The sequence below is a fragment of the Prionailurus bengalensis genome, chromosome X (genome assembly GCF_016509475.1).
Source record: "Prionailurus bengalensis isolate Pbe53 chromosome X, Fcat_Pben_1.1_paternal_pri, whole genome shotgun sequence".
Lineage (NCBI taxonomy): Eukaryota > Metazoa > Chordata > Mammalia > Carnivora > Felidae > Prionailurus > Prionailurus bengalensis.
Window position 1 is genome coordinate 7,273,852 of NC_057361.1, and position 19,948 is coordinate 7,293,799.

Here is a 19,948-nt window from a genome sequence, read left to right on the forward strand (position 1 = left end):
TCCCAAGCAGGCTCTGCACTGTCAGCACAGAGCCCGACGTGGGGCTCAAACTCACAAACTGTGAGATCATGACCTGAGCTGAAGTCTGACGCTTAACCGACTGAGTCCCCCCAGGCGTCCCGAAAAGTGGAAATTTAAAGACAAAATAAGATCCTTCTTCACTGTTGCTAAAAGTTGAAATGAATTTTCTATTTTGAAAATATGTTTTAATATGTTTCCCCCCCCCCTTTTTTTTTTTCCTTCTGTTCCGGAAAGTTTGTCTTTGATGATAAGACAAGACTTGTAGACCGAGTCAGGCTTAATTGGCAGTATGAGGAAGCCAGAAAGAGGTAAGAAGCTCCTTTTTCCAATCTTGCCTTCTGCTTCCTTCCTTTCTCCCATGGAAAGAGGTTTTGTGGAACTCCAGTGTGGGATCGTCCACTGTTTCTCAGAAAGCAGCGTCTGATAGAATATAAAATCAAAGATCTTCCTTTCTGTGGAAGCTTCCTAATACCCACAACAGAATTTCATATGCATTTAAAAATGTGAAACGGTCACTCTTGTGAACAGTTATAAAGCCATGATTTAAAAAAGACAGAGACACCTGGCTCCCGCCCTCCCTGCCTTCCCACCAAGGCTTCAACACAATCGCCTTGTCTTTTATATGTGCCCTTTCCGACTCCGTAGGTTAATGGAGAAAGCCACGCGTCTTGGTTTAAGAGACGGGTTAATAAGGACTAGGTCAGCACGTGCTGGCGGCCCCCGGTCTGTTTGGATTTCGATAGAACTGAAGCGTAGCCACTTTCGTTGACCTTTGCTGTAAATCATCTGCCCTCTGAAAATTGAGACTCGACCCTGTCTGTACATTTTCAAAATTCATCTTTCTGTCCCCCTGTCCCGGTCCTAGCCGTAGCCAGGGGCAGGATTGAGAGGCAGCGTGCAATCCTCACAGGCAGGCAGGGTTTTTAGCACGTCATACCCCTCCCCATGTCCCCAGGACCCCGTTTTTTATATTCTGACCCTGCCGTGGCTTTTGTGTCCTCTTCTTAGACACTTTCTCTCTTTTGTGTCTTTTGAAAAGAGCCTTAAAACCAAATCATTTCCAAATCTGTGCCTCGGAAAGCTACGAAGCATATCGTTTTGCAAAAAGTTTCTTGAGTCACATGCGAACTGTTTTCTTGGAGGGTGGGGGAGAAGGAAGCGAAATAGTTGGGTCTGCTTGATCGACTGTATCATTCCTGATGTCTGGTAATGCACTTGGTTGCCTTTGTAGAAAATGTAAAAATCGCAACCGAAGCAGATCAGATGACTCCCCTGCTAGAGGGCCTGACACGGGCCTTCTGTTTGCTCGGAGCTCTGACACCCGGCTCTCCCTGGCTTCCCCCCTCGCATGTGCAGTGGGCTTTATGTTTCCACACGGACTGCCGCCAGATCCGTTCAGCCGTGCTGCTGGGCTCCGTGGCCGTATTGTCCATCTACCGCGCGTTCCTGCTCTTGAGCTCGCTGCCGTCTGTCAGGGGCTGTTGTCCCCGTGGAATGTTCCTCTGCTCATTCCTGCATGTTTCTACTGGACTGCGCAGTGTGGGTGCTTGGAATTTGCTGCGCTGTTTTAAAATGCAGAAAATAGAAGGTTGCTGCACTTAGGCACTTAATTGTTACGTGCTTTGCTGTGACATTTTCTCAACATAGCAAGTGATTTTTTTTGTTTTCTAGAGATAGCATCGGTACACAGGGAGTCACCTTTTAAATGTTGAGATAATACATTTGGGCGAAAAGGCAAGTATTTAAGGCAGATATGCAGGGGAGGACACTGCATTTCATCAATATCTTTTAAATGAAAGTAATCTTTCAAGGTTGCCAGAACCTTGTTAGGAAACGCACTGCAGCTATGGGGGTGGGGGGTGGAGTCCTGCCCTGGGTGCTTCAGCCTTTGTGGGACAGTGAGGGCTTCTCGGGAACGCCTTTCTGGGCTGCACTGGCACCATTGACGTGAGGACCTCCTGGGCCGGCTTGCATGAGCGCTGCCTGTCTTCCCTCTAGCACAGGGGTTCCCAGCTCGGGGGCGGGGGACTTCTGGCCCTGTCTTGAGGCATTTGTGGTTGTCACGACTGTGGGGGACCTGCTATCGGCATCCAGTCGGCGGGGCTCAGGCCTGTCACTCCATCATCCTACAGCGCACGGGCCGGACCCACACAAAGCATGATCCCTGCCGTGTGTCCCCAGTGCCGAGGCCAAGAAACCCTTCTCTGTGCTGGAGGACTGCGATGTCTTAGCGGGGCCACGCCCGTGGTCTGCGTGGGTGACCCCAGGAGCTCCAGTGGGTAGAGAAGCCGCTGGGAGGATGGGAGATCGTACTTCTTTCTACCCGGCACCTGCCCTGTTCGGGGCATTTCCAAACAATTGTGTGGTGTATGTGATGCGATCACGTATGGTCTTTAACCTATTTGGGAGATAAACTCCTCCCCAGCTAACAGAAATCTGTGAGTTTATCAGCGGCTCTGCCTGGGGGTGAGGACCTCCCCCCACCCCACCGGGCAGTACCTGCGGGGGCTGCGCGTGCATGTGTGCGTGAACATATGTGTACACGCGCCAGAGCCAGAAACACATGCCCGTGTATGCTTGTACGTGATGTCCGCATATACCACAGGCATGCTTACATACGTGCACGCACGCTTGTATTTTCCTCTTTGTTTTCATTACAAAAACAATACATGAATACATCGTTTTTGTCACAGGCGCAATCCATAAATAGAGACCAGCTGTTTTTCCCTTCTCTAATCCCACTTCCTACCATTAATGGTTTGACGTGAAACCTTCCAGGCTTTTATCTAAACGTTGAAATCAATTAAGCCCAGCATAGTTAAATACGGTACGTGATGCATAGCTTAGGAGGCATAGCCATCACTCTGCGGCTAGACGTCTTCGATGGCTGCAGTTTTCCCTTTCCACAAACTGCACGTCTTTTTGTGGGCCCCAGCCTTGCAGGAATGACGGTTCCCGTGGACCGAGACTCAGCAATGAGATGTGTGGGTCTAAAGGCACGTACGCTGAAAGTTTTTGCACTGCTGCGAATGGCGATTGAGAGCCCTGATTCTCACGTGCGCTTAGCATCACGAAACGTCTTCATTCCTTGTCAGTTTTCCTAGAGTGATGGGCGGAGACGTCCTCCCAGCTGCCATGCGCTTCTCCCTGGTGTGGACGGTGCGTTTCCTGGTGCGGTTCAGCATACTCTTGTGTAGCCTTTGGTCATTTCAGTTGCTCTGTCGGAATTTTTTTTCCAGACAAGTGATCCTTTCAAAACGTGTTAGATGCTGTCACTCCTCTGCCTCGCATGGGTCTCAAGCATTGAAGGAGGCAATGTTTGCTCCCCAGGGAGCGTTTTGTCTCCGTGACTAGAGACCGGGCACTGCCGGCACCCAGCGGGCGGAGCCCAGAGATGCCGCCTGACCCCATGGCACAGACTTAGGTTGCCCAGACTGTCGGTGGTGTCTTGGCTGAGAAGCCTTACTCTCGGGCTGCTCGTTTTGCTCCTGAATCCCTACTGTGTTTGGGTCGCGAGGGCCCACAGGAGCAGGTTTTCGCTAACTCGGGGCATTAGCCCGTTCCCCGCGCCCTCCCCGCCCTGCTCCAGCCGAGCCGACCCCTCGGTGTTCCCCAGACAAACCGGGGCTCCAGCCTGCCAGGCAGACTCCTGACTTAGTGCCTGGAGTTAGCAGAACCACCCCCCTCCCCAAGATGTCCGTGTCCTGTAGACAGAACCTGTGACTGTGTTGCCTTCCATGGCAGAAGAAACTGTGGATGGGATTAAGTTAAGGACCTGGAGATGGGGGGATGGTCCTGGATGATCCAAGTGGGCTCAGTGTCATCACTAGGGTCCCTGGAAGAGGGACAGTCAGGGAAGGAGACGTGGAGGGAAGCAGAGATCAGAGTGGCGTGGGCCACGAGCTGAGGCCTGTGGGCGGCCCCTAGAAATGGCAGTGGGATGGGTTCTTCCCTAGAGCCTCCAGAAAGATCACAGCCTTGCCCACCCAGTTTTGACTTGTGACTTCTGGAACTGGAAGATAACAACGTGTGCTATTTTGAGCCACCGAATCTGTGGTCTTTTGTTACAACAACAAGAGGAATCTCACAGAGTGCCCCGAGGGCTCGATCCCAGGAACAGAACCGTGAGATCACGACCTGAACTGAAATCAGTCAGCCGCTTAACCGCTTAACTGACTGAACTACCCAGGTGCCCTGAGAGTGGTTATTTTATTTATTTATTTAAAAAAATTTTTTTAATGTTTGTTTATTTTTGAGAGAGACAGAGCGTGAGCAGGGGAGGGGCAGAGAGAGAGAGAGGGAGACACAGAATCCGAAGCAGGCTCCAGGCTCTGAGCTGTCAGCACAGATCCTGATGCGGGGCTCAAACTCACAAACCGTGAGATCATGATGACCTGAGCTGAAATTGGACGCTCAACCGACTGAGCCACCCAGGCGCCCCAGGATGTATTCAGATTAAAAGGAAGTTAGTGGAAGTGGAACTCCTAATTCCAAGTGGTAGTGTGATTTCTAGAGAATTCTGTCGACCAGATCACCATCATGGTGACTAGTTTTGTGTTTTCAACTCTGGGTCATGGAAAATGTACCCAAACAACTGCTTCTGGGTTTCCCTTCAGGAACATCACTTAGGATTCTCAAGGCAGACCTTATGATAGGAATACTTTCACATTATTGGTTGAAAATTTTAGAATTTTTCGAAGCCGATTTGGAGGAATGGGTCTCGAAGCAGTCCCAGTGACGCAGATAGTTCCTTATTTTTAACCTAAGAGCACTCTTTCCAGAACTGTGCACAAACTGCAGCTGTTTCCATAGAAACACTCGCAGTCCAGATAGGAACAAAACATCGGACCCATCCAGTTTTTTGTGTCTTAGCGTTTGTTGCCAGGACGGGTCCTGCTGTTCATCTGTCGTCAGAAACCAAAGTCGTGTTAGGATTCCAGTCGAATTTGATCAGTCGCTTGGAGTTTTCCTTCGTTTCTGCAGTGACTGTGTATCGGGGCTCGGGCGTGAGTGAATCACAGCCAGGAGCGACGTGGGAAAGCATCCTTGCCACGCCTGGCTCCTTCTTCCCCATTCAGGCCAAGAGAAAGAAGCCTACAGATGCTCTGCTTCTCATTTAAAGGAGTTGCGCTCTGAAGATCTGTACCCTCAAAGGGGAAAAGACACGAGGGCAGGGAAGGGTTTGGGGGTGTTAGTAGACCCTTCCTACACCACGTATTCGAGATTCAGCTCGAATTTCCAACACAGAATAGAGAGCTGAGCCAAATGGACAGCGGTTTATTGATGCTTAGCTCAGTCAGCTGAAGCGATTTTATCGTCCATCTGACCTAGATCTCAACTGAGATTTTCTTGAACTTTTGCTTTTCGTGTACATGGATATTTACAAAAAGAAAACTGAGGAGAGAAAACATAAGCAGTGTCAAATCTGTAGCTGCGATTGAAATCTGAAGGCACAAGGCTCCAAGCCAACACGACGTCCCAGAGTGTGGCACTGGGGGGTCTGTCATGTCTCAAGCGTCAAATGGGACCTTGGCTTGCCTGGGGTTCCATTTCTCTTCCGGAAAGCAACCATATTTTAGGAACATGCAAAATTATATAGTAGACTGCAGAATTTATATATAAATGGAAAAAACCAAGGATTGTTCTGGGTATGTAAAATATACCTCAGAACTGTGCTGTATTAGAAGTGCGTTATTTTTTTCAGAAAAATGCAGACACTATTTAGGGCTTCTGTGAACTGTGGGGGCCTAAGTAGTTTCTGCAGCATAAACGCACCTTTCCATTCATGGTTTAATGGTGCCTGGGCTGTAACAGAACAGGTGGTCAGGCAAAAACAGCGAGGGGGACAAAAGATTCATATATTACTTGTGTCTACCTTAGACCTGTTCAGGGAATGGAATTTGGAGATTACATAATAAATATGAAGGCTCAGTGTTTGGTTGAGGCTTTGCCTTCATTTCTTCTCCATCATGAGCACAGGGACATACGTTTTAAAGCTTTTTTTAAAAATTTGTTTAACGATTATTATTGAGAGATAGAGACAAAGCATGAGCATGGGAGGGGCAGAAAGAGGAGACACAGAATCCGAAGCAGGCTCCAGGCTCCGAGCTGTCAGCACAGAGCCCAACGCAGGGCTCGAACTCACAAACCACGAGATCATGACCTGAGCCGAAGTCGGATGCTTAACCAACTGAGCCACTGAAGCTTTTAAAGGCATTTGTGAGAGATTATATGTAAGCCATAAAATGTATTACCTATCAAAAATTAGAATCAGTACAGAATACTGTTGACTTACAGGAAATAAACCGTCCCCAATTTTAAGCGGCTCTCGGACTCCCTTCAAAATGACCTGGGGAACGTTTCTTTTTTGCAAACCGTCCTCAGGGCCTTGGTTTGCTTTCATGTATTTAATTTCACCGAAATGGTATTTCAGGAAAGAAAGCTTTTCTGGAGATTGTTTTCCTCAGAGTGCTCAGAACTGGGATGATGGTACTCGTAGGAGTGGGGTTCCAGCCTTCAGATCAGTTGTGTGGCGTGGATGTGGAAGAAGGGGCACCGGAAGTGATGCTGTGTCTTAGGCGTGAAGTCAGTCTCCTCCAGTAAACCTGCCACACTACGGGGCCTCCTGGCGGATGGCTGCTTTCGAGGCTGGCAGCACGGGACGGCACAGTAGACGAGGCGTACTGTGTCAAAGGCAAGGCCGTCTTGTCCCTCGGTGAATGCACCAGAAATGAGTGAAGGAATCCTTCTAGAGCTTTGGGCTTCTAGTGCGGACACACACACAAGACACGTGTGCCACGCTCTCAACCCGGCCCAGAGCAGGTCCCGTGTGCCTGCATCTGGAGTAGGGAGACAGGGCAAGAAATGGCGCTTTGCGATACGTGTCAATAGTCTTCTAGATTCATAGCTAGCTCTCAGATGACCAGGCGATCACTTGCGTCATTGTGAGATGTATTTTAAAGAGCGCTATCCTCAAGCGTAGACATGCTTGCCTGGTGTTCGGCACAGCCCAGGCAGCTTTTCCCGACGGGTGGCGTGAAGTCCACTTCCGTCTGTCTTTGGTTTCTTCTACAGACGTTGCCCCTTGCCGCGTGGCTTTGCTTATTTTTCTTGCGAGCTGTGCCGAGTCACAGAAACGTGCTTCACCTCGGCCGCCGTGCTGTTTCTTTTATGCCTTCGGTGGACAGCCCTTTCGAAGCTGGCGCTTTACTTCTCTTCCCGCCTGTGATTCTTTTCTTCCCCTCATTCTTTTTTCTGAGAGTGGATATTACTTGAGATCTGCCTGGAAAGAGTAGGATTAGCTAGGACTGGCTCTTCCACCGCCCTGCCGCCCTCGGCAACTTGAATCCACGTAGAATGATAGCTAACCTGCGCCTGGCCGGCTTGGACAGAATCACGATCGCCTCTCGTGTGCACCTCAGAGACTCGGAGGCAGTGCTTTTTAAACTGTGTCCGCTTGTAGTGGATGTATGAGAATTAGTACACGTTACAAAGTAATACCGCCAACTTTAGCAGGGTTCAGAGAGGCTTTCCTGTGGATTGGTCAGGTAAATTACATGAGAACTTACGAGGACACGATGAATTTGCTCATTGTTGTTCGGCCCCTTCATATTTATTCCTTACTTTGGACTTGTCTGGATCTACGGTAGAACGTTCCAGAAATTTCATTGGGTATAATGTCTGATTTGGCACTAACTTATTTATGGGCCTACTCGCAGTGTATTTTCCTTGGGCTTCAGTTATATGACTGCCATAAATTTTAATTACACTAATTAGACATAGATGGATGCCTAAGGCCCAGTTGGATTCCTAACCCTGTTCAGCTGCCTCTGTCATTAGTATTTTTCAGTGACATGATTTGGCACCATTTTCCAACACATTTTCAGGAAATTAGTTTTAAGTTGGAAAAGAACTTGCCTAATAAAGCTACTGACATTCAACTATTTTCTTTACCTTCTTGGGGAATTGGACTTGAGTAAAATGCACACGTTGAAACTGTAATTTGTACACTCCTTTTTTAAACCGTTGGCTTTCGGATTGGCTTGGTACTCGAAGAAGGCGTCTTACCCAGTCCTCTGGCCGGGCTGGCTAGCCCGCACGCTCACATCCAGCTCAGAGGAGCCTGACTTAGTGCAGGGCCGGCTGACAGGCTTTGACACGTGGACCGACACCAGTCGATGGATGGGCAGCGTCTGCAGGGAGCTTGGTGTCGAGAAGGATTCCGAGGGCTGGACCTAGCGGGCGGATGCCAGCTTTGATGAGTGTGTGTGCCCTGGGCATGGGACAGGGTGGCCTCAGGGGCACTCCTGCCATTCCCATTTTAGTGAGGATCACCACATCGGAGCCTGATGTGAGCCCCTGAGAGCTCCAAGGCCAGTTAGGATCCTCTGGACAAGGCCGGGCCGCCTGGGGTCAGAGGCTTTTCGAACTCCGGTGAGCATCAGAAGTCCCAGTGGGACTTGTTAAAGTCCAGATCGCCCCGACCCCATCCCCAGAGTGTCTCCTTCAACGGGTCTGGGGTGGCACCCGAGGTTGCCGTTTGTCACAAAACTCCTGGTGATGCTGAGGCTGCCGGTCCGGGACCCCACTTTGAGAATCACTGCCTTAGAGGCTACAGGGCCACGTGCCCCCACCGCTGCCCCTTCTTCACCGCTCTCTGCGACCTCAGGGACGTCTCTGGATTTGGGTTTTTGGGCACGTGTGCCAATGTCTGTCTGTCCTTCGCGGTGCCGGGTTCGGGGCAAGTCTGGCGTCCCTCGCTTCTGCCTGAAAACAGATAGGCCTCATATTTAGCCACACCTAAACTTGAAGGGCCTACAGCAGTCTACTCTGGCCATGAAAGGATTGCTCTGAAGATACAGGCCGCATCTCTGCCGTTCAGTCTGCATTCAGCAGCGACTTGGGACACACGGTGATGCGGTCTGCCAAGCGAACGCATGGAAGTTTGGGCCCGTGGAAGGTGACAATAGAGCCCGCGTTCTTACACCCGGAGGGTGGTCATGCCGATGCATTTAGCGAGGCTGACCAGTCTCTACCCCCCTGATTACCTCATGCCAACACCCACGCCTGCCAGGGCCGACCCTCCCGCTCTCGGATATTTGCGGTCATGTCTGCTCCCAGTTCCGTGCGCTTAGCCCTTGCCGAGTGTCTGCTCTCTGCAAAGCATTTTGAATGTCACCTACGGTCAAGGTCTCTGGTGCTGGAGAGAGCAAACAGAACCAGGAGAGGTAGATCACTGGCCTTCGGGGGTTTTCTGTCCAGAAGCGGTGTGAGGGGTGCGTGGCTGTCCTGTCACTTTGTCTACGTGGCGTTGGCGGTCAGGCACGGCAGACGAGGCGGGAAGCCAGAAGCATGTCTCACGTACCCGGCGCAGTGTTTAGCTACTGATGACGGGGGATGGGGAGAAAGGAGCCGGTTCCATCCTGCTCTGCGACAGTGCCATGTGGGAAACCGTGCACCTGAGACAGCACAGTGCACGGGTACGTGGAGGACGCCAGCCTTTCTGTCATTTCTCTACAACAAGCACGATTTGCTCACTGCCGTCCCCAGTCTAGACCCGGGGACGTTGTGCAAAAGACCTACGCGTCATTCTTATCACTCCTCGTTTCCAAATGCTTTATTTCTGTCACTTGGTGCGCTAACTTCAGTATGTACTGAGCAGGGTGAGTTTCTAGAATCTGCGTGATGGTGCCGAGAATGTGGGAAGGTGACATTTTGACTTCGTGGATTTTTCTGGGCCCGTCTCTTGCAGGGTGTCGACCATCCAGCAGCAGCTGGCCCAGCTTGACAACGAGTCCTGGCCGGGTTTGGCCGAGGCCGACAGGGACCGGCTGCAGCTCATCAAGGAGAAAGAGGCCCTGCTTCAGGAGCTGCAGCTCATCGTTCAGCAGCGGAGGCCGGCGGAAGACGTGGCCCGGCTGGAGGAGGAGCGGAGGCGCCTGGAGGAGGAGATCCAGCGCGCGCGGGCCACGTCCGTGCAGGGCGCCACGGAAAGGTGCGCCGGCCCCCCCGGGGTCGGGGGCAGGGGGGACCCGGCTGCTAGTGCAGAACCAGCCGGAAGAGCTGACTCGGAGAGCTGGCACGTGACTCGAGATCGGTGCCGGTTGCCGTTGGCGCTCGAGGCGTCTACCGCCTGGCGTGTCTCCTCGCCAAGTAGAGCGAAGGGAGAAGGCGCGGGGAGCGCGCGCCTTCCCTTCTGTCGGAGGTCCCGGCTCTGCCCAGGGCTTCCGAGCTTCCTGGCTCCTGGACAGAAGCAGGAGGGGATGGAGAAGGGGATGGAGCGAGGGAAGCCGCCCGCTTAGACCGCACCCCTTCCCGGTATGGGGGTGCTTTCCTCCGGTCCGCAGGACGGCAGCCTGGACGGGTGTGGGCTTGCCGGCGGGAGGGCGGGAGGCGGGCGCCGGCACGGAGAGGAAGCCTGCGTTCCTCCATTGTGGGCGTTGGGGCCAGCCACCTCTTCCTTTCATCTGCGACCTTGATTCGCCCCCAGGAAAGCCCGCTCTCTCTGCTGCGGCAGGAAGCCGGCAGCCTGACGTGTGTCCGTGCCCCAACGTGCCTCTCCTCGGTCTGTCCTGGGCTCTTGGCTGGTGAGGCCAGCACAGCGTCCCGTGTCCTCGGTGCTCGGCGCTTTGGGGTGTGTGGGGGTCTCCTGGTTTCCATCTGGCGCGTGTGACCACGGGCCGTGCCAAACGCTGGGTCTGACCTCCACGTTTCGGGGCTGTCGGATGGGTATCTGAGGGCATCAGCTGAGCTTTGGCGAGCCCACCCTGTCTGATGATCTAGTGGACCTTCAACTTCAGCGTGTTAAGAGGACCGTACGCTGCATCTACGTGAGCATTGCCGACGTGGATTCAGCAGTCAGCTGAATGATTCCATCTGTACGGAGGCCCTTAGAACTGTCAGTTCATCCCGTTAGCCCGTTCTCTGTGTTGGGGGTTATCGATGCTCGGATAGCGATCGTTTTTTGCTGAGGTCTGTGTGGTGACATTAGTGGCCGATGTCAGTGTTGGCAGGCAGTGCTGGTGTTCGGAGAGCCCAGCTCCTAGCAATAGGCGGGATGTGTTCTGGTTAGCTTAAGATGCTAGCGTGGCCTGTCACTTCACTCAGAGTAAACACGGAGTTGATTTTGAGTCTGAGAAGGGACTATGGAACTGAAGTGTTCATCCGTGCCCTTGTGCTTCCAGACTCTTCGGCTTCAACGTTACCTTCCTCTCTACCCTTGGTGTTCTGTTGTGCGTGTTCTGGCTAGGGGGCCCTGGGCGCTCACTGGGTTGGTTCTCTCTTAGGGGGGTGGATCCGGTCCCACAAATGCCACCTGCTTCTCCACACCCCACATCCGTGCACCCCTGACTATATTTGCCCTCGCCGTGTGGAAACCCTGGCACACGTGAGTGCTGTGGTCCCAGGGTACAAATCCACGGAGCCCCATGGAGCCACCGTTCCCCTCGATGCCTAGGTCCGGGACCGGCTCAGCCAAGCTCATCCGGCTGAGGGAGGCTCTTGTGGGACCAGCCCAGGAGAGAGCCGTCCACGGGTGCCACTACACGGCCCTGGGCGAGGACGGCACACCCTTGTGCCGGCAGCGCTTTCGCACCGAACACTTCGGGCACGTTCTCTGCGGCCGTGTGCCCCTCGAGGGCGCCTGCAGCAGTGAAGCGTGGGCCTGGCGGAGGCAGGCCTGTTTCTCCGCATGCCTCCCTCCACTTGATGCGTGCTGGAACCGGAAGTGTGGGCCCCCGAGGTAGGAGGCTCTCCCTGCGAATAGGCTGAGGGGTGTGAGAGAGAGCCGGTGTGGAGCTGGGCCAGAGTGACCGACGTTGGCGTCTTAGGGCTGAGATGTGCCCGCTGCTTGGCCAGTCTTTGCCCGTCTCGGCCTCCGTGTCCTCATTGTCAGGTAGGAACTTGGCGCCGGGGTCGTGAGTGTCACTGGGGATTGGGACGACATAAATCCTTTCCCCTGTCGAAGGACAGAGCAGCTGTTTTAAGGGTGCCTACTTGGTCCCATGCTACAATGCCATCGTTTGATTTGTAAACAAGGACTGTTTTGTTCTGAGGCAAACATATTCATACATTCATTCGGTGACTGTTAAGTGCCTGTACGTGTCAGGCTCTATTCTAGGCAGTGGGCTTAGTGTAGTGGAAAAAGTTCATCTCAGAATAATAATAAAGTAGAAAAAGTGGAAAGAGGAGAAAAATTGTCTCCAACCCTGTGACAGTTGCTGTTTTGTTTTGTTTGTGTCTAATCTTTTAATTCTGTAGATTTTAGAATCGTATGCATTTTTGCCTGGAGAGGCCTTAAATGAGGGACCCGGGTTTGTTCTAAGAATTTCCAGTAGATTACTGCGTGTTCTGCGTTTGAGTCCATTTTCTAGTCTAGCCCCTCATCCTTTCTGTCTGTTCTGTGCCTGCCCACCCCCATCCCCCACTCACCCCCCCCACCCCTTCCCCCCATCCATATGCACCCCCCCCCCCCCACTCACCCATCCATCCACCTGTCCGTCCGTCCACCCGGCCACGCACCTGCTGGGCTCCTACAGTGTATCAGGCACTGCTCAGCGTGCTGGGGGTACGTTTTCAAGCAAGACAAAACCAGTCTGTGTTATCCTGGTGTTTGTGACCTGGAGGTGGTTTTTTAGAATTTAGTCTCTCAAACCTAAATCTTTGGGAGCGCGGGGAATTCACAGTTGGATTTCTTGTTGGGAAAATACACTCACTCTGTCTCTGAAAAATCCACCAATGGACCGTTTTCTTACCTACAGGATTCTCCTTCAGGAAAAAAGAAACTGTCTGCTTATGCAGCTAGAAGAGGCTACCCGCCTAGCGTCCTATCTCCAGTCCCAGTTAAAAAGGTGGGTAACTTACTGTCACGTTAGAACGACGCGTCCGTGAACGTCATCATTCCCTCTGGCTTGTTTTTCTCGTACCAGAACTTGGAACCGGAAGCGGTTGTAAACACAGGGTAGAAAAGCAGCTTCGTTGTATTTTTCAGAGAGGCTGCTAATGTGTGATTCAGGGAATATGAGGAGAACCGGACTTGGCTGCAGAATGACGGGTCTGAAGTCAAATTCGTCCGTCGGTTTTGTAATTTAACCCACCGCTTCCGAAGCGTGTATATTCATCTCCATATGCGCATGGATATTTTTATGTTGTTTTTTTTTAATGATGTGACTATTTGTAAAGTAAGCTTTGGATGCTTAGTAATAGCCTCTGCTTTCGAGTACTTACCGTATCGTGAAGCATAATGTAAGGGCTATCTATGTAGTATTTCCTCAGTTACTCCTAAAAATGTCACGAGGGAGCAGGAATGATTTCCCAGCCCCCAGTGAGAAAGTAGGGGGTTCCGAGAGGGCAGACAGCTTGACCCAGCGGACCCAGCTACTCTGCGTCTGAGCTGGACCGGGGACTCGGGCGTGAGTCTCTGATGCTAACTGCTGCTCTCTGCTGATATTCGAAAGAAACAAAGGGAATATTAACGAAGTCGCCTTCTAAATGCTCGCAAGTGGCTAAAGACCCGCTCTGGTTCCCGGGAGCCTTGGGCAGGGTTTCGTTCCCTCTAGAACAGACCAGACGCTCAGCTTCGCAGCGGAGAACGGTGGGGCTCCAGCCGGGGTGTGCAGGCTGCTTGTGTCACAGCACGGGGTGTCTGTCCTTTCAGCCTGTCTGCCAGCACCCTGACCGTGTCTTCGGGGAGCAGCCGCGGGTCCCTGGCCTCCAGCCGGGGCTCGCTCGCCTCCAGCCGCGGTTCCCTGAGCTCCGTCAGCTTCACGGACATCTACGGCCTCCCGCAGTACGAGAGGCCGGACGCCGAGTGCGGCCAGCTTCTGCGCTTCGACCTCATCCCCTTCGACTCCCTGGGACGAGACGCCCCCTTCTTCGAGCCCCCGGGCCCCTCGGGCTTCCACAGGCAGAGGCGCTCCCTGGACACGCCGCAGTCCTTGGCGTCGCTGTCCTCCCGCTCCTCCCTGTCCTCTCTGTCGCCCCCGAGCTCACCCTTGGACACGCCCTTCCTCCCGGCCTCGCGCGACTCGCCCCTGGCCCAGCTGGGGGACAGTCTCGAGGTGCCCGGCCTGGGCGCGCTCGACAGACTGCGGGCTCAGGCCTCGGCTTTGGGGGACGAAGACTCGCAGGGCACGGCGTCCCTCCAGCCGCACGGCTTCCCCGGGGACGGGGAAGGACCTCGCGAGCGAGGACCCCAAGCGGCTGCCGCTCCCGTGGGCGCAAGTAAGTATTGATGAGCCCTGGGGGGGGGGGGGGAGAAGGGTTTCCGAATCAGGGAAGAGATCGCGTGCGGTGGCACTGAAGCCAGCCCGCCGGCTCTCCGATTCCATAGCGAGCTCTCAATTCCAGACCGTTGGTAGGGCCAGGAGGCGCGCACCTGCCGTCCGTGTGCTCTCCTAGCCGGGCCTCGTGTCTGTGTCCCGGAGACATCGTTCAAATGGCAAAGGCGCCTTTCCCGGGCGTCTGGCTCGTTCTCAGAATGCGCTTGCCTGTTGGAAAGGACGGGAAGAGCCACAGCCTTCCACACTCAGAGGCTGCTACAGAGGTACCGGGGCCTCCGTGAGTTCTCCGGGGCGTGTGCGGCCTAGGAGCAGCAGTGGGGTTGTAGCCCAGCACAGATCCCCCTTCCTTTGTCCCTCTGACTTCGTCTCTTCTTCTTTGGCCTTACGGTTTTCAAAGATGTAATTTATCAGACGTGGGATCGAAAAGAATTGGTGTCATTCCAAAAGACGTGCCAGTCAGCATCAGTCATTTCCACCGAATCGATTTTTCTGGTAGTCTTCAAATCGAGGCGCACGAACTGGGTCCGTCTAGTCCGAGTTCATTCGGCTTCTGCTTGGCGCCAGGGCCCGTCCGCTCGTAGCCCGTGTGGGGAACTGGACTGCTGTTCTACAGAATATTCCAGCTGATGGCTTGTGCCCGAAGCAGGGCCTGGGCTCCAGCCTTCCTCTTGACCCCGTGCGCCTCTTTGAGCCAACCCTCCCGCAAGATTAACTTCTTTGGGTTTCACAGAGGATCGAGAACCAGGTCTCATTCCTGAAGTTCCCGAACTTTTCTTTACATGGCAGAAAGGTTTTAGACATTCCACTTAAGCAAATGCTAGGTGTTTGTATAGCTTACTGGATCTCAACCAGGGGAGTTTTTGAACCCTGGAAGGTACCTGTCAGTGGTTGGAGACATGTTTTTGGTTGTCACAGCTGAGGTGGTGGTAGGGAGGTGCTGCTGGTATCTGGCGGCCAGAAGCCAGGGATGCGGTTCAGCATCCTCCAGTGCACAGCACAGTCCACCGCCCCCACCCCCCCCCACCTCCGAGAATGATCCGCCAAGATGTCGGTAGTGCCGATGCTGAGAAACCCTGGGTGTGTACCGTTGGGTAGTTCAGCAGCAGGGGGCAGAAATAGAACGCGAACACGGAACCAGGTTGTTTTGGTGGGAACGGCTTCAGACTCGCAGCTTAGAGGCCCAGATTCTGTTCCCTGCCCTGTTGACTGGTTAGCTGTGTGACCTTGAGTGCATCCCTGGACTTGGCTGAATCTTGGCTTCCCTGCCCTTGAACGAGGCGGTCTTGATGGCCTCTTGCATTCTCCACCATTCTGTTACCCTGAGTTTTATCGATACACCCACACTGGTTATTACGTACGTGATATAGTAATCTTCCCGGTTAGCACCTACGTGCGTAACCAGGGAGCTGTGAGGTCCTCAGGCAGCCCGGTGGCTTTCCGGCATCTGTTACTTTGGTGCTTTCTCTGTGTTTGCAGACACACCTTTCGTACCCCCGGGTATATTGTTTCGGTAATTCACATATGCAGGTGACCTTCATTCACTTTGCTCTTTATAGTCACAGGTTCCGTGCTCCGTGTTTACTCCTTGGATTCAAAAAAGAAAACACAAAACAAGGACCGGATTGCACATCTGTCGTTAAGCTCACCGCTCTCAGTGCCTTGCCTCCCATACCAGCCCGTCCTTATAAAGGTTGAGATGCAAAAGTAGTCTTGTTAGGCAGAAAATCCACACGAGGCCCGAGGGAAAGACGGGATGAGATGGAGAAGAGCTGCCTGACTTTCTGATCCTGATTCCTTTATTTTTCTTCCCACTCTGGCTGACATTATAATGGTTCAGACTCCTTAGCCGGGGAGGTATTTGCTTGCGCCACGGTCAGATACCGCCACCTCGTGGTAGATTCTTACATGACACTGTCAGTTGACTCCGGTCTTTAGAAATAATTAGCTCAGTGAATGAATTGGTCCTGGTGGGTGCTCCCAGAAGGCTGGGTTGGGTAACGAGCTTCAGGCATGGACACAGGGTGACTTCTGGCCTCTCTTGATGCGTGTGGGAACGCTTGAGCCCAAAGTCATTATGATGCCTGCCTGCCATCATGTGGTTCCCTCTGACTTTCTAGTTTCCCTAGGAACAAAACAGTCTGAGTTTGACCTCCAGCAAGTTTTAGAAAGATAAAATCTTAGTAAGATAAAATTCTAAATTGCCCAAACTTACAAAGCAAGCCCTAGGAATAATTTCTTCCATTGTGTTTTAAATGGAAGAAATGTGTTTAAATGTGTTTTGCCTGAGGAGGCAAAACATGGGACCTGGGAGTGGGAAGATAGACTGTAATCTGTCACATTTTAAATATTTTTACTATACTTTTATCTTCTTTGGGTTAAAATTTTTTTTTTTTTTTTTTTAGAGAGATCACAAGTGGGGGAGAGGGAGAGAGAGGAAAGAATCCCAAACAGGCTCCACACTCTGCACGGAGCCCAGTGCAGGGCTGCTCGACCCCATGACTCTGGGATCATGACCTGATCTGAAATCAAGAGTTGGACACTCAACCGACTGAGCCACCCTGGTGCCCCTGTCGTCCTTGGATTTTAAAAAGCAAATGTGCCGGGGTGCCCTGCCGGCTCAGTCAGTGGAACGTGCGACTCTTGATCTTGGGGTCATGAGTTCGAACCCCACGTTGGGTGTAGAGATGACTTAAAAACAAAATCTTTAAAAAAGCCAAATATGTCAGATTTTGAAATCTTTTCCTATTTTCATTTCCCATTAGCACTTGCTAATCTAAATCTGGGAAAACCTTGATTTTGTTCACCCATTTACTGGCGTTTTTATTATGAATACTTATACTCTGTTGAAAATTGTTGGCTTCAATTCTGCGGTTTTTTCACTTTATGCTTTTTTTTTTTTTTTTTTTTATCTCTTTTCTCATGCGGCTCGCCAGACACACTCGCTGTAAGTGACCTTGGAATTCTTCACCTTGTTGGCCAGGCAGTAGGCACATCTTTGTGCAACGAATCGATGTATGTACGATGGTAGGAGCGTGGCCACAAAGGGCGTATCTTATAGTTGTACTTTAATGTAGCTCCACAGTTACTATTATTATTATTAATTGTTATTTCAACATTAGTATTTATCACGGCTATTGAAGTCGTCTAAGAACTTTTCTAAATGCTTTAAGTATTCATCCCTCTGTATTTTTCCCCGGACGTTAGTGGCTTACATTGTTCTAGTATGCCAGCTTTGCCCCAAATGTGATTTTCATTGTATTTTCTTTTCGTCAAGCAGTGTTGATGTCCTCGGGTCTCAGTGTCTGTCTGTCTGTCTGTCTTTCATGATGGAAGGGTCAGAGATTCCTAAGGTGAACGTGTGGAAGGTTGTTTCCTCCTTGCCTCATTGCCATTGCCTCCGGTGGTCTAGCCGGTTGCCTTGAAGGCTGAGAGCAGGTGGCTGGGCACGTAACGTGGGGTCTGCTGTGCGATTTTTCTCACCCGGAGCAACGGCTCACCATACGTCACTCTGGCAACTGCTCCCCATTGCCAGTTGCTCCGTGAATGTGGTGACGAAGCCTGGGATCACTGAGGATTCATTCCTTCATTTCCTTTTTCTCCTCATCGACTGCCATTGCAACGAGGGAGAAATTTTGTCAGGGCTGTACCGTCGGGTTACCTGGAAGTGCTCGGGGTCACTGCCTGGTGTTAGTTATGTCCTGGACGGAATGCAAAGCCATGTCTAGGAGCCGTGCTGGGTGTCCGGGCTGGGGACGGAGATAGGGAGCAGTTCCGTCTGCTGGGGGTCAGGGCACCAAACCGGGGTTCCGTCTGCAGTTCCGAGCTGGGGACTTTGGGGCCTCCCCTGTGGCGGGGGCGACCGGAAGAGCTGGACTTTGAGAGTCGGTGCCTCCGGCCACCCCAGAGTGGAGCCGGCCTCGGTCCCCGCCCGGGGAGGAGCCTGTAGTCGCCCAGGCCTGGCATTGCAGACCTCTGGAAGGACGGCTTTTGTCTGCAGTTGAGATCGTGAGCCTGAAGACCGCGGCCCTGTCTGTAGGCTCTTTAACGCGTTTGGATTTAATTGGTACGTGAATAATTTGGTTGAGACGAGAGCTGGTCGTCGGTGGACTGGACGTATCCCCCTGTACGGGGTGCACAGGTGCCTAGATGTTCACGTTCGGAGCTCAGGCGGCCGGAGAGAAGCCGCACGGGCCGGAGGGACGTGCAGTGTGTGCAGAGGCGTCACGAGGCGCGGTGCTCCGTCGGGGGCTCCGCGTTTGCACCCGGGCTCTAACCACGTCTGCCTCCCCGGGGAGCGCTGACGCTCGCGTGTGCACACTCACACGTGGCGCGGGAAGACCGAATGCCCGCTTTGCTTGGCTTGGTGGAAAGGGCCTTGTCGCTGCGAGGGACGGGGCAGAGGCAGTCGATGAAATGCCGGAAGGAAGAATGTCTGAGGCCGTGTTGGGCTCTTGATTACAATAGATACGAGGCAAAAAGAAGCTGCCTCGTCAGGGTGGCTTGCTCGCCCCAGAAAAGCCATTTGGGACGCCGATCTGGCCCCGGGGCTGCCGAGGACACCGCAGTGAGAGGGGTTGTTGCCAAGGCCATGTCTGGGGTCAGCCGTGTCCTGAAAGTCACCGCGTTTCGTTAGGGTTTGTTTGGATAATTAAAAAAATTTTTTTTTCTGATGATAAAATATAGAGTGTGTTTTAGTATATAAAATGTGGGCAGGAACCATGCCGGATAAGGAAGGAAATGAAAAATGCCCCTGTCCCCTGCTCAGATACATTTAGGAGGACAGCTGCTGTCCACATTCCGGGTAACGTCTCTTGCCCGGTCTTTCAGGTATGACGGTCTTTTCTCCAAGTGTGATACGAAGGGGCGTCCCCCTGTCATCTTCTGTTCTGTGTGCTGGTTAAGGAGGTGAAAAGACAGCTGTGACTGTTTAAAGAGCTTTTCAAGAAGTAACCAGAAGCCTGTACCTGCAAATTTTCAATATCAAAAGAAAAATGAAGTGCAGCATATTTAAACATATGCATGTATATGATGTGCATGTCTGTATAATGGCGTGTCTCTGGAACGCTCAGCAATCTCATATGTGCACTGACTCAGAGTGTTCCTTTCTTGGCATCACGGTCCCTGGCCTCCCATGCTGTCCCCTCCTGACCCCCGGTGTGTCTCTTGTTTGTAGCGGTGACTCTTCGAGAAGACAGTGCCACGAGGTTGGAGAGGAGAGCACGCCATGTGTCTGCATGCCTGTCCGATTATTCACTGGCGAGCGATAGCGGAGTGTTTGAGCCTCCAACCAAAAGGTTAGAAGCCGATCTTCTCCCTCAGCAGCCCTTCCACAGTGTTACCGTTTTTGTCGTTAATTTTTTTTAATGTTTATTTATTTTTGAGAGAGAGAGAGAGAGAGAGCGCGTGTGAGCAGGGGAGGGGCAGAGAGAGAGAGGGAGACACAGAATCCAAAGCAGGCTCCAGGCTCCGAGCTGTCAGCACAGAGCCCGACACGGGGCTCGAACCCACGAGCCGTGAGATCGCGACCTGAGCCGAAGTCGGGCACTTAACCGACTGAGCCGCCCAGGCGTCCCGTCCACAGTGTCACTGTTAAGCACGACGCGTGTACACACTGAGCCTTCCACATATTGAAACTTTGCGTGTATCTC

General features: G+C 52.5%; 1 protein-coding gene across 1 annotated transcript in view; it reads left to right on the forward strand.

The window, feature by feature from the left end:
• Positions 1-19,948, forward strand: part of WWC3 (WWC family member 3) — a 117,441-nt gene that overhangs the window by 79,519 nt on the left and 17,974 nt on the right. The window contains exons 8-12 of the mRNA XM_043570794.1: positions 256-329; positions 9,773-10,015; positions 12,780-12,869; positions 13,676-14,241; positions 19,474-19,594. Coding sequence (XP_043426729.1) covers positions 256-329; positions 9,773-10,015; positions 12,780-12,869; positions 13,676-14,241; positions 19,474-19,594 — 1,094 coding nt within the window. The remainder of the gene's footprint in view (positions 1-255; positions 330-9,772; positions 10,016-12,779; positions 12,870-13,675; positions 14,242-19,473; positions 19,595-19,948) is intronic.